Below are 16182 nucleotides of genomic sequence, written 5' to 3' on the forward strand. Positions count from 1 at the left end.
TGTTGTTGTAAGTAGATACTTCGGCAATATTCTAGTTTACACTCAATATTGTGTAAGTTTTATCAAGTAGTATGCGTTGGTGAACTTTCATAGAATGAGCCCTATTTATCCTAGTATAGGTATCCCCTCAATGAGATATTGTTCACCTATCTCTTCACGTAATTGCTCAAGGCTTATCTACCCTTATTCTCCAAGCATTTTGTAGCTCGTGGAGATATTTGTGGAGTCCAAATTTGCAAAAAAGTTATAGTAGTGTCCCACTTACCTTTTCCAAATACTTTTTTTTTTTAATTTTAAAAGGAAAAATTGATAAGGCCACCCACTTGCTATGCATCGTGAAGTTGTACGAAGATACCTCAAATCAAGAGATCGGTCTTTCCAATTTTGATGTGTTCATTTTAGAAGCATTAGAACAATAATTTAATAATATTTGGGGAGTATTTGGGAATGAGGCATATTGGGTCCATAAAAGTATTTGGGCATATATTTGATGGTCGATGGAAGAAAAAAAAGGTAACTTTTGTCTTCATAAAAGACAAGTGTAGAAGAATATAAGTCTTTGAATGGTAAAATATTATTTAAAGAAGAAAAAAATGTGTATATATTGTATCACTTAAGTAACTCATGTTAACAATATGTTCACTGTTTATCTCATGATATCTCCATTTATAACTAGTATTTCTCATATTAATTATGTACTCACCTTTTATCTCATGATTATTCAATTTATAATTAATATTTCTCTCATCTCTACTATCTTAATTAACCAATTTGAGGCCTTTTTCATATATAAAAAATATTTGAGGCCTTTTTTAAGTAAAAAATTTTGTTTTTTAGGGAGGCCTAGAGCGCTTGCTTTGTTTGGCTTTACCTTGGACTGGCTTTGTTTCCAATATACAAAAGGCTTTAGACCCTAAACACTAACCTTTTGTGGGCTTGAAATTTTTTTTTAAAATTTTCTGATACACAAATGTGTTTTTCAAACTTTTTCCAAATTTTTCGGTACACAAATGTATTTTAATAGAGTTTATGATTTAAAATCTAATCTATATGTACCATAAAATTTTTTAAAAGTTTTTTTGGTGCACGTACATATTTTTGAAAATTTGAATTTTATCTAACGAAAAACTTTAAAAAAAATATTCGATACAAAATTAAATTTTTTTTAAAAATATATGGAACTTAAATTGAATTTAGTAGGATAGAAAAAAATTATTATTATCAATTATTTTTAAAAAATGAATAAAATTGGTAGTTTGTATAAAATGTGAGGTAGGAATATAAGTATAGAGTTACCGGTAAAAAAAATTTATAAAAAAAGTACGAATCAGCCCACGAAGCTTTTGTTGGGCCAGTACAGAAAAACCCGGCCCATAAAGCGATTTTAGGGTTTATGAATTTACATAGTCTTCCTTCTTTTCATTTGGTAACTGTCTCTCACTGCCACTCATCCCATAATTTGTTAAGGCGATTCAAGAAAAACCTAAAGATGCAGAACGAAGATGGACAAATCACCGAGCTCTACATTCCTAGGAAATGGTATATACACTTTGACAATCTCATTTTTTATATTATTGTTTTGAGAAATTAGGTTTAAGTTGTTATTTGTAGATTTGAGTATGGAATTTGAACTTTTATGGGTGGATTTGGTTCAGTTCTGCTACAAACAGATTGATAACTGCTAAGGATCACGCTTCAGTTCAAATTAACATTGGTCATTTGGATGAGAGCGGTGTCTACAATGGTCACTTCTCCACTTTCGCTCTCTGTGGCTACGTTCGCGCACAGGTCTTAATTTTTTTTAGTATATATAAACTGTTTTGTTTTATGTATTATTACTTGATTTGTATTGGATTAGGAGATAATTCGGGATTTGTATATGTTTCCCTATTTTTTTATTATGTGGATTAAATTGTTGATTTGCATCGGATTTTATTTTATTTAGTTTAGGTTAATGTTGAGTTGCTGTTGGTGATTATGTAGCATTGACTATTTTATTGTATTTGTTTTATCTCTGATTAGAATTTGAATTTACTTTAATTTGGATTATTGGTAATGTTTTACCTATTGATATTTTGCCTTTAAAAAACTTTTTCTTTTGGCGTTGTGGATTTTATGGAAAGCATTGTGTTTGATTCTTTTGTCTACCATAGTGTTGTGCCGTTTAATTTCCCCCCGTATTTTCTTCTGTTGGTTTCTACTAGGTTAGTTTATACTGTGGTGAACTTGTATTTATATTTGGAGATAGATATTTCGTCACTATAACTTGAAATGTGGTAAGTTATATCTGTAACAGTGTAATTTTTTAAGAAACATTGAAATATGTGCTTTTAGTGTAGAAAACAGATAAAGAATAAGGATTTTGGGATGAAATATATATTAAACCTTCATTATGTTGGACATTTATTCTCTATGTTGTATTCTGATTTCTGTCAGCTCTTGAACATACTTTGATGTTCATTTGATCCACCCTGACGATTTAGTTGTTATGAATTTCTTTTGGTACATCATGATTTCACGTTCTGTTCTTGTCATTCGTTCTGTTCTCGTCATTTGTAATGTTCTGATATTCTCTTCCTTTAATTTCCAGGGAGATGCCGACAGTGGACTTGATCGCCTGTGGCAGAAAAAGAAAGTTGAACTTAAACAGTAAAGGGGTTTAAGCATGCTCACATCTTTGTTATGTGTTGAGTTCTACTTTTGCTAGAAATTTTGGATTATGTATTTTGATACATGTTTTGAATTTGATTTGGTAACTTCAACTGAAGCTGTTTTTAGCTTTAAAACATATTTAGTTTTCTCTACCCTGCACATTTTACGACCATTTCTTTTGTTGCGGTAATTTGTTGTTCCAATTTAATAGTATTGTTTTCAGTTGTTTTTGGTTGAAACACCAATTTTCAGTTGTTTTTGGTTGAATCACACAATGAGATTTGAGAACTATGTAGCATGTGTTTTTTAGTTTTACATGCAATAATTGTTGATTTTCTTAATGCAAGATTTGCTCAAAAACTTTAAAGACAATCGAATTTAAATTGTACTTTGTTGAAAATTTGAGTTGAGATTTCAGATTTAATCCCTATGCCCTTTTCTCCTTATAATAACGAGATGCATAGCTCTTTAGTGTGTGCTAGTGATTCCCTATCAGCTGTTGCTTTTATTGAAGGAGCTATTGTGCCAATCGTGTCTTAGATGTTGTAACCATGTTCACCACTTGATGTAACTTAAAATTTTAGGCGGAGTTACTCTATATAAAATGTGGTTTCAAAATACAATTTGTCCACCGATTATCTACTAAAATTGTTACTTCTATTTTATTTGCGATAACATGAGATTTTTTTTAATTAATAAAACGTCCAAGTTTTAGATTTATGTTAGTTTGATTAGTAATTTTGTTGCAAAGTTTAATATTGTAAAAGTCATTTTTTAGTCTGCATATATGGTGAAATGTTTAAAATATTCAATCTTGTACACATAATTGAATTATTATCTAATATTGCAATTGTCATACAGATCAATCTGGTCTCTATTTTATTAGATTTAGTCTGCATATGGCATGCAAAACGTTGTGTTTCTGTGTCCGGATACGAGTTGAAGTTAAGGAGAAGTAGTATGATTTGTTTCAATCTATCTGCCTCTTAACAACCCTTATGTCCTCCATCGAGAATGTGTTGAGAAAGCTTGGTTTGGTTTGTGGTTTTTAAAATCTTTTGAGGGGCATCGCGATTGGGGGTTTGCTTAGCTAGTTTTGCTCATTCTATATATAAAAAAAGGCTAGTTTTGCTTACTCCATAGTTAGATTTTCATCTGTTAGTTTCGTTGCGGTAGTATGAGTCTTGCTTGCTTCATGGTGTCTGGACATATCCGAAGTTACTTCATTCACCTCCTAATATTTTTATAATGTTTTTATAGATATTTCTTTTTAGTAAGGCAAATGGTAATAGTTAGAATACTATTCCATTCGTAAATAAATATAAATAAAATTAATCACTTACACACTTTTTAAAATAAGTTTCATTTACCATGTATTCTAAAACAAAAACAAACAGAAATTAGTTAGTCACATAAACATTAGATAAAAAATGATTAGTTATTTACATTTATTATTGTTATTTTCATTTAAAAGTTTAATTTAATTATCTAAATTACTCAATCTCATTTAATTGCATAAAAATAATGATAATTTTACACGTATTAAATTTATTTATATTTTATTACGGTTAGAGTATCTTAAATTTTATGATAATTTTACGTTTGAATATTAAATTTTATTTTTAAACTCCTTTAAATGTCTTAGCTCAATCACTTGAAGTGCACTTTTAAGTTCGATAAAACTTATACAAATATTTTGTTATCGAAATTTTTCACATGGTTAACCGTAAAATTAATTCTCATGTCAAATATAAAGTTGGTTCAATAAAAATTAACATATTTGATTTAAGATTTTTAACAAAATATATTAATTTTTGTTGATGTAATTTTCTCTCGTATTTAAGATTGAGAGAAGTAAAAAGATTCATAAACAAATCCTCAAAAAGCTTTGACCTAAGAACTTTTTATGGGTGACCCTTATTTCAGCCTAACTCTTCATAAAACCAACGGACATGAAAATGCAAAGTCCAAAATTATGAAAAAAAACAAAAATTTGGAGACATTTATTTAAGATGGTTGTTCATCCAATTTTATATTTATTTACTTTTATGTTTTTTTTTATTAAATCTCAACTTTCGATAATACAAAATTAAATTAAATATATTATCAAATTTTAACTTTTCAATAATATATTTATGAATAGATACACAAATACGGAAGACGAATAATCATATCTTCAACGTCGGCAGCTTGACGCATGAATCATGATAGGCAATAGTGCCCAAAAACATCCTTTTCAATATTGTTGTCAATAAGAAAAAACACAACAACGAAAGAGATTTCTATGATACTTTTAGTTTTACACACTCACACCATGACATACCAATGTCGACTTGTACTTGTCAAAAGATTATACTATTGAATTGTTGAGTTGATTACTCCCAACATCCTTAAATATAAACATTTATTATATATTTTATTTTTATGAAGAAAAATTTATAGTACATATATAAATAGTTAATATATTTATTTTATATATAAATGTATTTAAAATATCTTTTATATTTGTATACAGTTAATTTTAATTTTTTATATTTTAAGATATTTAGTGGTATTAATTAGAAGTTTATTTGCAAAAGAAATCATAAATGTACCTAGTACTAAAGTGGTATATTTAGAGATAAATTTTTGTCAAATTTAGGTTTATTGTTAGAGACAAAGAGAAAATAAAATATGGTTGATGTTATATTGTACAATAGACTAATGTTTAAAAATTATTTAAAACTTTAATAACGATCGAAGATACTCTTCAAAATAAGTTAATATTCCTCTTAGTACTTACATAATGACTCGATAGATCTCATTTCAAAAAAATAAATATGTCTCATAAAATTTATTTTATCGAATTGATATCAATCAAATAACTATTTTAGACATAAAAATAACAAGAATAAATAACTTATACTCTTGAAAAGTATCATTAAACATAATTAAAATTTTAAATGACTTTTAAATTATAAGAACGAGAAATCAACTTTAAAAGTGATTTATCTTAAAATTTATCGATAAACTATTCTAGATCCGCACCTTGATTATAAGATCCTTTGGGAATTGTGTGCATAAAGTTTGCATTCATATTGTCTAACATCAAACTATCAAAAGGTGGATACAAGTTACAATATTAAACCTTAGAAAGGGTACCAAAGTATAACAAATCCATCGACCTTTTAATTTATTCATATTCACATAAATTTACATTAGCGAATTTAAACTTCAATACGTCTCCAGCTTTGAATTGATTTAGATCACAAAATCATTTCAATCCATTAGCCAATTTTGTAATTATCTTTCTTCCGTCTTCAAAGATAACTTTGCAGCTAGTTTGTTGAGTAGGGAATGAAAGATAACATCAATTAGTATAATTTATTGGGTTTAAATGTAATTTTAGTCACTCAAGTTTATTTGAAATGAAATTTTAATTCCCACATTTTTAAAATTTATTTTTTGATCCCTTTATTTTTAATTTTTGAGATTTTTATGAAATCTACTATTTTTTATGATATGATACTCTCATTTTGTTACTAAATTTATTTATATATTAAAATTCAATTTCTTTTATTTATATATATTAAAATATTTAATTTTTTTTAAATAGTTAAATTTCTTTATCTTATTTAACTTTTTTTAGTGACTTAAAAATTTAAATTATTTATATAAAATAGATAAAATTTTATTTATTTTAATTTAAGTATTTTAATATTATATTTCATATTTATTTTATTTATATATTAAATAAATATTTTATTTATAAAAGAATATAAAAAATTAAACTAAAAATATTTTAAAATAATTTATTTATCCAACAATAATTTAAAACATTAAAATAATTATTTATCTTATTTTTCATATAATAATTATTTTTAATATAAAATAAATAAAATTTTAAATATTGATTTAAATATTTTAAAGTTTTAAATTATTATTAGATAAAATAATTTTTTGTTTAAACATTCTAATTTTAAATATATAAATAAGTAAATATTAAATAATTTTTAAAATATAATAAATTTAAATAAAAAATAAAATATATAAAATAAGATAAATATTTTCATTAGTTAACCGTTAGTCAAATTGTAATGGAAGTAGCTAAATAAAATTGTCAAATAATTTAGTGACGAGAGGAGAGAAAGAGACTTAAGAGAGATATAGAAAAAGGAGAAGATATATAAGGGGGAGAGGGAGTAGAAAGGACAAAAGAAGAGAAAGAAAGAGTGGAAAGAGAGATAAAAAAAGACTAGATAGAGTAGGTAAAGAGAAAAGAGATACATAAATGAAAATAGATGAGAAAAGTGAGAAAGATGGTAGAAAGACGAGAGAGACAAAATAGGGTAGAAAGATTACATAAATTAGAGAAAGTAAACAAAAGTACGGAAACATAGAAAAGGATTAGAGAAAAGAAAAGAGATGGATATATATGATATCTCTCTTCTCTTTATCTCATTCCTCTTAGCTATATTGTCGCCACTTTCTACCATTTCTATCTTCTTTCTATGTATCTATCTCTAGTCTCTCTCGTTTGTCCCTCTACTCTCTCCTATCTATCGACTTTATCTTTCTTGTCCTTTTCCATTTTCCTCCTCCTCCCTCTCCCTTTTCTTTATTATTTCTCATCTCTCTCTGTATCTCTAATATATTACGAAGTAAGTATCTAAACTATTTTTTTTTCTTTTCTAAACCAACAAAATTTGTAATTAGATCTTTAAACTAATATAATTGTTGTGACTAAGTTTTTGAACTAAAATTTGACTAAGAGTTGGCTGACAACATTATAACGTAATGACCTAATTACAAAAAGGGTTATGCCAACAAGTTTCTTTAGGACACTTGACAAGCAAACAAAAAAAGAAATAAAAAAGGATATTTGAAGGACAAATTTCAATTTTTATGATTCCAAATTATAAACGGTACAATTTCCAAAATTTATTTTCTATAGTTAGACCCTTAGGATATTTATTAGCATTTCTTGCAAAAAATATATTAGTTTAGTGACTTGATTACAAATTTATTTAGTAGAAACTTTTAAAAAAATTCTCAAAAAGTAGGGGGAAATACAAACGACGAGTTTTATGTGTCTTTTATTCGGTCCCAACATTTGATTTAACCAATTTTCAAACTCAAACACTTTCCTTAAACCGGCTAAACCTGATGAATTATGATTTCAATAAGGACATTGCGAAATAAAGACGTGATCAAGTTAGTCTCAAAACAAGATGTCAAATAGCTATCCTCAAATATATATATATATATATTTTTTAAAAATTAAACATAAAATAACTCGTAGCAAATTGCTTATGGTTACCACTTGTCAAACCATTCAAAAGTAGTAATTCATAACATTGTTTCACAAACCTAAGTTACAATTAGTGATCTAATTCATAATGTTTTTGTAGAGAGTGAATCAAAAATAAAATTTTTTAACAAAACCGTTGTTACTCTCTAAGTAAATCATGTGTCTCTTCTTCATCATCTATTAGAGATTAATGATTTATGACCATTTTTTGATCCGAAATCACCCTTTTAAGTTGTTTTCCTCTTTCACTTTATCTAAATAAGTGAATTCCACACATATTTATTTATTTTTCTTCATTTTTCCCCGTGATTTTTGTGTTTAAGTGCGATATTTTTTGGTGTTCTTGTCTTGGTGCGGTACTTTTTGGTGTTCTCGTCTGTCTTAGTGAGGTGTTTGTTTGTTTATATTGACAGAGTAACTTTGATTTATTACAAATTTTAATCAATAACTTTAGTGCATCAATGACTATCGTTTTGTGCTATTAGCTTGAATGTTGTGAGTTTGTTCGTAAATTTATCTTTTTGTATTATATTGATGTATTTTACGGGTTTTAATGAATGAATATCTTCTTTTTTTAGTAAAAGATAATAATATAAAAATAATAATAATTTGTTCTTAAAATAATTTGAGGCGAGAGAAGTAATTCAAACTGAGTTCTTTTTCTACCTTATTCATGTCATGTCCTTATTTTTTTTGTCTCTGTTTTTGTGAACTGAGTCAGATCCAACATGTTGCTTAGTGACCAACATGTTTCTTCTCAATATTTTAATTTTAACTATGGCACTATTTTCTCTCCACATTAATTTCATGATAACTTCTTTAACTGACAAGTCAATTATAATTTTCGAATTTAGCTTTAAGACATTGTTTTTATTGATTTTCAATTATATTCATTGATTACCAAGTATATCTAAACTACTATGCTAGATTAACTTTTATGTGTCAATATGATATTCATTCCTACAAAATTAATTTATGAATTAATTATTTGTTTTAATAATTGTATTCAATATTGATAACAAAATAATTGTTATCCATACATGTGATTTTTATATTCATTTTGAAAGCATGCATACTCCTAATTTCTATTTAGTTGAAGGGGTTAACATTATTTACTTTTTATGTTGCGTAGATATTTATAGTTCATTTTGAATTGCACATTTGGATGTGAGATTTCACATTCTTTATTAATTCAAAGATGCATACATTTTTATAATTTGAATCCATACATTTTTTATTCTATATCATGGTTAATCAGTATAAAAGTGTAACCATAAAATTAATTTCTTTTTATATGTCTAAGAATAAAATAAATAGTTGTACCTTTTATAAAAAAATAAAATAACGTATTAAATAAATAAAAATATACCAAATAATTCAAATGTATTTTAGCATAATCAATAATATTAATTCTACATTTTCTAAATTCTTTATATTGTATTTATCAATATTTTAAAAGATTAAGTCAACGAGTCTCTAAATTATGATTTAACCATAATTAAATTATGATTCAACCATAATTGAACAAAATTATTAATACATAGCAAATTACACTCTTATTATTTGAAAGATACTTCAATCACACTATCCAATCATTTTTTTCTGGACCACTGTCCGCTCCTCTTATCTTAAAATATACATTCTTCTCCTTTCTTATGCAATTAATATTAGGAAAAATTACACTATTCTCCCCTAAAAGATAATTGAATTACATTCCCCTACCCTCATATGTTAAAATTGAACTCCTATTCTTTTTTTTCTTCTTTGCTCTATAAAACTCTCATTCTCTTATAAAATACTTTAGTCCATTTTAATAAACTCAAATTCTTAATTCACATTATTTTTTATTTTTAATCACAATATCATTAATATACAGTTTTAAATGTTATTATAAAATAAATAATTAAATATGATTTTAGTCTCTATAGAATTTCAAATAAACAATGTTAGTCCATGATAAAATAAAAAATATTTAATTGTCATCAACTTTTAAATTTTTAAATAATTTTTTATAAAAATATTTGGAATATTGTAAAAGGTTCATTTATAAAAATTTAGAACTTTTTTATTTGAAATTAATAAAATATAAATTTGTTATAATATTAAACTCAATTTTTGTGGATAACTTTTTTATAATGTTAGAAATTTATCAATAATTTTATAGAAACTAAAAATTATAATAGTCATATTCAGGAATATTCCAACTTAATATTTCACAATTGTTTGAGTTAATTATAGTGATACTTATTATTTTTTACGACAAAAAAAAATTATAAAATTAAAATTTTATAATAACTAAAAATATAATTAACCTTAAACTTGAAAGCAATACAAGATAAAATACAAATCCTTAGAAAATTACTATAGTTGATAAAAAATGACTATTTAAACTTGAAACTTATATATAAAGTTATATAATTAATGCTATTAAAATGTTCAAAGTCAAATATCATTGAGATTAAAAGTAAAAAAAAAGGATTTTTTTTTCTCTTTAATAATGTATTAATAGTTAATTTATATCATAAAAATATTAATTTATGTTAAAATGAATTAAAGTACGATGAATATTTAATTCTTAAGTGAGAATAATGTAATTCAAGAATTTCTTAACAGAGATAAATTTATTTTATTCTATATATTTTACTTCTCAAGCAAATATATATTTTATAAGAAGAGGAAAGAAAAATGTATATTAATTCTCCCACTAATAAAGAGTAATTTATTCTAAACAAAAAAAAATTAAAAATTAAAAGAAAATGATTGAACTATTTTCAATTTACTTTTAACAATGAATTTTTTGTTTCAAGTCAAAAACAGATAATTTTTTTAAAATTTCAATTTAAAACTTTACCTTATTCTTTTAAAAATACAAAAACAGAATATACTTATCCTATATACAGGTAGACTAATTCATCTTTAACACTAAAATTAAAAGATAAAAAGCATTTAAAAAAATTAAAAGATTAAGAAATATTTTGATGAATAATTTGGGAAGTGAAAAGATAAAGTTATAGTAGTATAAATGTAAGAAATGAAGAGAATGAGAAAGCATGAAAAATATTTGTTCCTTCACAAAATTGGAAAAACAGCTTCTGTTCTCTACCATTCGAATTTCCAACGACTTCGCTTTTCGCGTCTCATTGAAGCACTTATTCTCTCCACTCGCATTAACAACAACCTCTCTTCTCTTTATTGCTTTTTCTCTTCTCCCTCACTTCTTCATCTCTCTCTCTCTCTCTCTCTCTCTCTAGCTGCATTCTTTGCTTCTTCACTCTCTGTTGCATCTCGTTGGCTTCTTCAGGATCTGTTAGGTCACTAATTTTTCCTTCTTTTTTTAATATTTAATTTTTATGCTTTTTTTTAATAAGGTTTGTGTGTATGGTGGAATTTTTATTTTATTTTATTTTTGTGTTCTGAGTATTTTATGTCATGTATTTTGTCTTTCTTCTTTGTGGGTTTTGACTATTTTAACAAAAAGTTTATACTTTTTTGCTCTAGCGTCCGTACAATTAATTGGATATTAGAATTCTGAGTAATTGTTTTTAATTTTTTTAAAAGATTATTGTTAGCTATGAGGCACTGATAGCCGACATGGACACCAGAAATTGGTAATAATTTGATAAATGAATTAATTGAATGTAATTAATGGATTGGTGTCGTTGAATATACCTTCAATCAGAAGTGTTGGTACTACGATGATTGTTAGGTGGGGGAAGTGTGTCATGTGGTGTATTCTGAATCGATACTTGAAAATTGTTCAAAATTTTGACCACAAGTGACATAGTCACTTTTAAGTAGAAGTTCAGACATATCCTTACGGCTGAGATAGTGACCTGGTTGACATTGATTCGATAAAAATAAGAGAAAACAAATGGAAGTTGAGCTTTGATTGATTTTTGTCAAATCGACACCATTTGATGTGATTTTACATGAAGTTTTGTACTAAAGTGTTAGTTTTAGTTAATTTGGCTCTTATGTTAATCAATAGTTGTAAGTATTATAATAGTATAAGTGTCACTGTCGATGACGCTTAATTGAGTGTGTGAGAGAGAGAAGGATATTGGAAGCAAGCAAGCTAGGACATTGATTTTAGTACATATATGTTTGTGTTTCTAGACTTTTTTCTTTTGTATTTTTTACCATTAACAGAAGCTGCTTTTTGATTGACTCATGGTGAACAATTGAATATAATTTGTTAATTTTTTTTTTTGTTGGAATGAAATGCCTGAATTTACAACTAGAGATGGTTGGCATTTAGCTACTGTGATGTGAAGTTGGATTATCTTCTTAGCCTCTCTATGATGTTATGTTGATAGTGTGTTTAAAGGTGAAAGAACCTTTGAGTTTATCTGTGTGTGTGTGTATTATAGCTAAGAATCTATTCATAAACTATGTAGTTTTGTTGAACCAGTTTTGATTTTCTAAGGAGAGTTTTTTTTCCATTGTTTGTATATGTTGAGAACGATAATCTGAGGCCGAGCTACAATGTTGGAATTGAAGTTAATTTTACTTAAATGATTCTCTATTACTTTTCCATTTATTGTATGTAATTAATGTTATCATCATGATTTAGATTGTCAATTTCCCTCTCTTCTTATGTTATCATCTCTGTTGCTTTTTTCTTTTAGTAGCACGCTTTATACTAATACTCACTGATACCTGAAAACACTTGAATACTCACATTTAGATAATTTTGTGTACTAACCGACAAAAAAATGTTTCCACGCTTCATTGCTAATTCATTTTATTGTTGTCATCTCTTTATCTGTTGACCTGATGGCTGCTCGTCCTGTATGTGGTGCAGGCTGCAAAGTTTATTGAATGAACCCTTGTTGGAGCGTTATTAAGTATATCAATTGAGCGTTATTAAGTATATCAGTAAGTGTCCTATATGATTAAATGGTTACTTCCTAGGAGATAATATTTATGAATATAAAGATTGACTATAATTATTTTGAGGCAGTTTATTTACATTTCATATGTGGCTAAAGTGATATTGATATTGTTGAGAATGGATTTCTTAAACCAGGGGAAAAACATGCTTAGTACTGAAGGTGAACTTAAAATAAGTTTTGGCTATCAATGCAATAGCCACAGAGGTATCCCTTGCAAGGTTGCCAATGGCCGCAAATGGAGCCCTGAAATCCGCAGAACAAGCAGTTTCTCTTGCTTATCCGGTGCTGCCTTAAGTGCAAACGCTACACTTGCCAACACAAACATCTGCAATGGTGTGATAGGAGAAGAAATCCTTCCGAGTTTGGACTCTCCTAATTCCTTCCGGCGGGTACCCTCTTCTCCAAGTCTTGCAAAGTTGGACATGCTATCGTCTTCTCTCCATAGTACTTGGTCAAACCTAAGTTGCAGCCCATCCAGTCCAAGTAATATGCTTGAATATGACTTTTGTTCATTAAAATCCATGAGTGCTCCTTCTAGAGGTGAATGTTTTCTTAATGCTACGGAAGTGCAAGTAGCCGGAGGAGCTGCTGGTGAAGATAGAGTTCAAGCAGTTTGTTCTGAAGAAAACGGGTGGCTTTTCTGCGGAATTTATGATGGTTTTAATGGGAGAGATGCAGCGGACTTTCTGGCTTGTACTCTTTATGACTCTATTGTGTCTTATTTAAACACAATAGACTGGGATTCGGAACCAAATTCCACCAGTGCTTCTGACAATGACGATTTGGACGATAGTCTAATTCTTCACGAGCATCAATCTCCAAGATTTAAGGGAAACAATTATCCCAGTAGTCCACCTGCCAATTCAGAGGCAATAAGTAAATCATTTTCCCACGTGGTACTTGATAGCCTCAAACATGTTCTTAATCAGGTTGAAAATGACTTCTTGTACATGGTCGAGCAGGAAATGGAGGAACGCCCCGATTTAGTTTCTATTGGATCTTGTGTTTTACTTGTGCTTCTTCATGGGAACGATTTGTGTACGCTCAATCTAGGCGACAGCAGAGCAGTGCTGGCAACGTGCAGTGCAGGTAACGGAATGACTGGAAACGAGAGATTGAAATCTATTCAGCTTACGGATAGTCATAATGTTGATAATGAAGCTGAAAGAGCTCAACTTCTTGCCAATCATCCTGATGATCCTAAGACCATCGTAGCAGGGAAAGTGAAAGGAAAACTGAAGGTTACACGTGCTTTCGGAGTTGGCTACTTGAAAAAGGTTGGTATCTTTTAAAATTTTAGACAATGAGTTTACAAATGATTTTGGATACTGATATTTGAAACCAGTAGAGGTAGTTAAGAAGCTTAGATACCAAAAAATTGCTGAAGTATTGGTGTCATATCCGCATCAGATACACCACATCCCTATATATGTATCCAAGAAATATCATCGAAATTTTTATTTTTTTCAAAATAAAGTACCAAGTGATACATTTGGGACACCTCTTCGGTACTTTGGGATATAGCTTCCAAAACTTGAGTCTTGTTCTTTCATCATGTTTTTGTGAGCACAGTTAATGTGCATACTTCTTTATTAACTCTTAGGTTTAAAAAAAGAGAGACATGATTGTGGAATACTAGTGGATGATCCCTTTTGATGATGATGATGATGATGGTGATCAACTTCTTGATTTGGCAAAGTTATATTTTGGTGAATTAGATTTCGAATGTATGCTTGTTTGAATGAGTAGAATAGGGAGAAGAAAATGATACAGCTAGTATTAGACTGTAACTAGTAATCAATTGAATAAAGGCTCATTTTAAATAGGACTAATGGTATTTTGTGGCATTTTGATATCAATTAAAAAAACTAATTTATTTTTGATATGGATTAGAGAAAGATATGTATCTCCTCTGCTTTCTTGTTGTGATTATAAGTATCTTGTTGTAAGTCGTGATCATCATTTGCATATGTAGTTATATATGTTAATAAAAAATGTCTAACATATATTATGCATTTATGTAAATATGTTTTTCTTTTGATTTATAATTTAGTGTTAACATATCTAGACTGTATCATATCTTTAGTTTTTAAAATTTTTCTATCCCCATATCTGTATTGTATTAGAGATTAAAGACTATACACTCTTAGTGTACGGTTATTTTAAATTGACAACACATCATTACTTGCCAACACATCAAAAAATTGTATAACTTCATTTTCACTTTTTTATTAGATGCGTTGGCAAGTTGTGATTGTCTGTAAGTTTAAAATAACTTTACACGGAGAGTATATGTCCTTTAATCTCATTGTATGATACCCATGTCGTATCAAGTATCTGGGCTTCATAGAAAAATAAATATTTCAAATTGATATTGACATCCAAGCTACGAATGGTGAGTAGATGGAAGACTGTTATGATTTCCTGAGTTTATAAACCTAATCATTGCAAAGAGTATAATATTTATTTTTCATACTAAACAAACAAACTTGATTTTTTCTCATGCAGAAAATTCTGAATGATGCATTAATGGGAATCCTTCGAGTTAGCGATCTTAAAAGCCCTCCATATGTTTCGACAGATCCATCACTGAATGTGCATAAAATCTCTACTTCTGATCAGTTTGTTATAGTTGGGAGTGATGGTTTATTTGACTTCTTTAGCAATGATGAAGCAGTGAATCTTGTTGAGTCTTACATCCTGAGCAATCCTTATGGTGATCCAGCCAAATTTCTCATTGAGAAACTAGTAGCAAGAGCAGCTGATTCTGCAGGTTGGTTTCTTAGATCTCGTGCTAAATTTACAAATAGATATTGGTGTTTTTGTAAGGGTTACCTGAAAGATTTCTCTTACAGGTTTCAGCACGGAGGAGTTATTGAATATTCCGGCTGGGAGGAGGAGGAAGTATCACGATGATGTAACCGTAATTGTGATAATCCTTGGGATGAATAAACGGACTACAAAGGCATCGACTTGCATCTAAACAGTAGCCAAAGAAAATTTGCATGTGAAGCTTTTCAATGGAACACCTTGGTCATGTAGTGTTTTCTAGAAATTTGTTGTGATATTAGAAGATTGTACATATGACAATTTTAAACTTAGAATCATTAATTTCCTTAGGTATTCAAAGATTTTGCTCAGTATCCCAAACAAAAAAGATTTTGCTGTACAAATTTATGTTAAGTAATAAATAGGCTGCTTTACAGATCATGATGAATCCAATCCATGCTTTAAATAGCATGGGAACAACTAACTGCTTGCCATAATAATATATTTGTGGAATTCAAATTGATTCTCAATGTCCTTGCTGTTCCTAAGATAGAATAGATCTCAGTTTTTTCTAAT

At 28.0% G+C, this 16182-nt stretch overlaps 2 protein-coding genes across 4 annotated transcripts; both read left to right on the plus strand.

The window, feature by feature from the left end:
• The first annotated feature begins 1379 nt into the window (after positions 1-1379).
• LOC101488232 (small ribosomal subunit protein eS21y) lies at positions 1380-2943 on the plus strand. Its single transcript, XM_004487795.4, has 3 exons — positions 1380-1539; positions 1656-1788; positions 2591-2943. The coding sequence occupies exons 1-3, from the start codon at positions 1394-1396 to the stop codon at positions 2651-2653; spliced, it is 342 nt and encodes a 113-aa protein (XP_004487852.3). The 5' UTR covers positions 1380-1393; the 3' UTR covers positions 2654-2943.
• An 8051-nt stretch (positions 2944-10994) lies between these two features.
• On the plus strand, positions 10995-16047 carry LOC101488562 (probable protein phosphatase 2C 40). 3 transcript variants are annotated; one of them, XM_004487796.4, is made up of 5 exons: positions 10995-11253; positions 12747-12820; positions 12972-14114; positions 15346-15610; positions 15693-16047. In XM_004487796.4, exons 3-5 carry the CDS (start codon positions 12981-12983, stop codon positions 15818-15820), a joined length of 1527 nt encoding a protein of 508 aa, XP_004487853.1. In that variant the 5' UTR covers positions 10995-11253; positions 12747-12820; positions 12972-12980; the 3' UTR covers positions 15821-16047. The 3 variants fall into 3 exon arrangements, with proteins under 3 accessions (XP_004487853.1, XP_073220924.1, XP_012573365.1); XM_012717911.3 differs by lacking the exon at positions 10995-11253 and adding an exon at positions 11312-12269; XM_073364823.1 differs by lacking the exon at positions 12747-12820.
• Positions 16048-16182: the final 135 nt, after the last annotated feature.

The sequence above is a fragment of the Cicer arietinum genome, chromosome 1 (assembly GCF_000331145.2).
Source record: "Cicer arietinum cultivar CDC Frontier isolate Library 1 chromosome 1, Cicar.CDCFrontier_v2.0, whole genome shotgun sequence".
In the NCBI taxonomy this organism is placed as follows: domain Eukaryota; kingdom Viridiplantae; phylum Streptophyta; class Magnoliopsida; order Fabales; family Fabaceae; genus Cicer; species Cicer arietinum.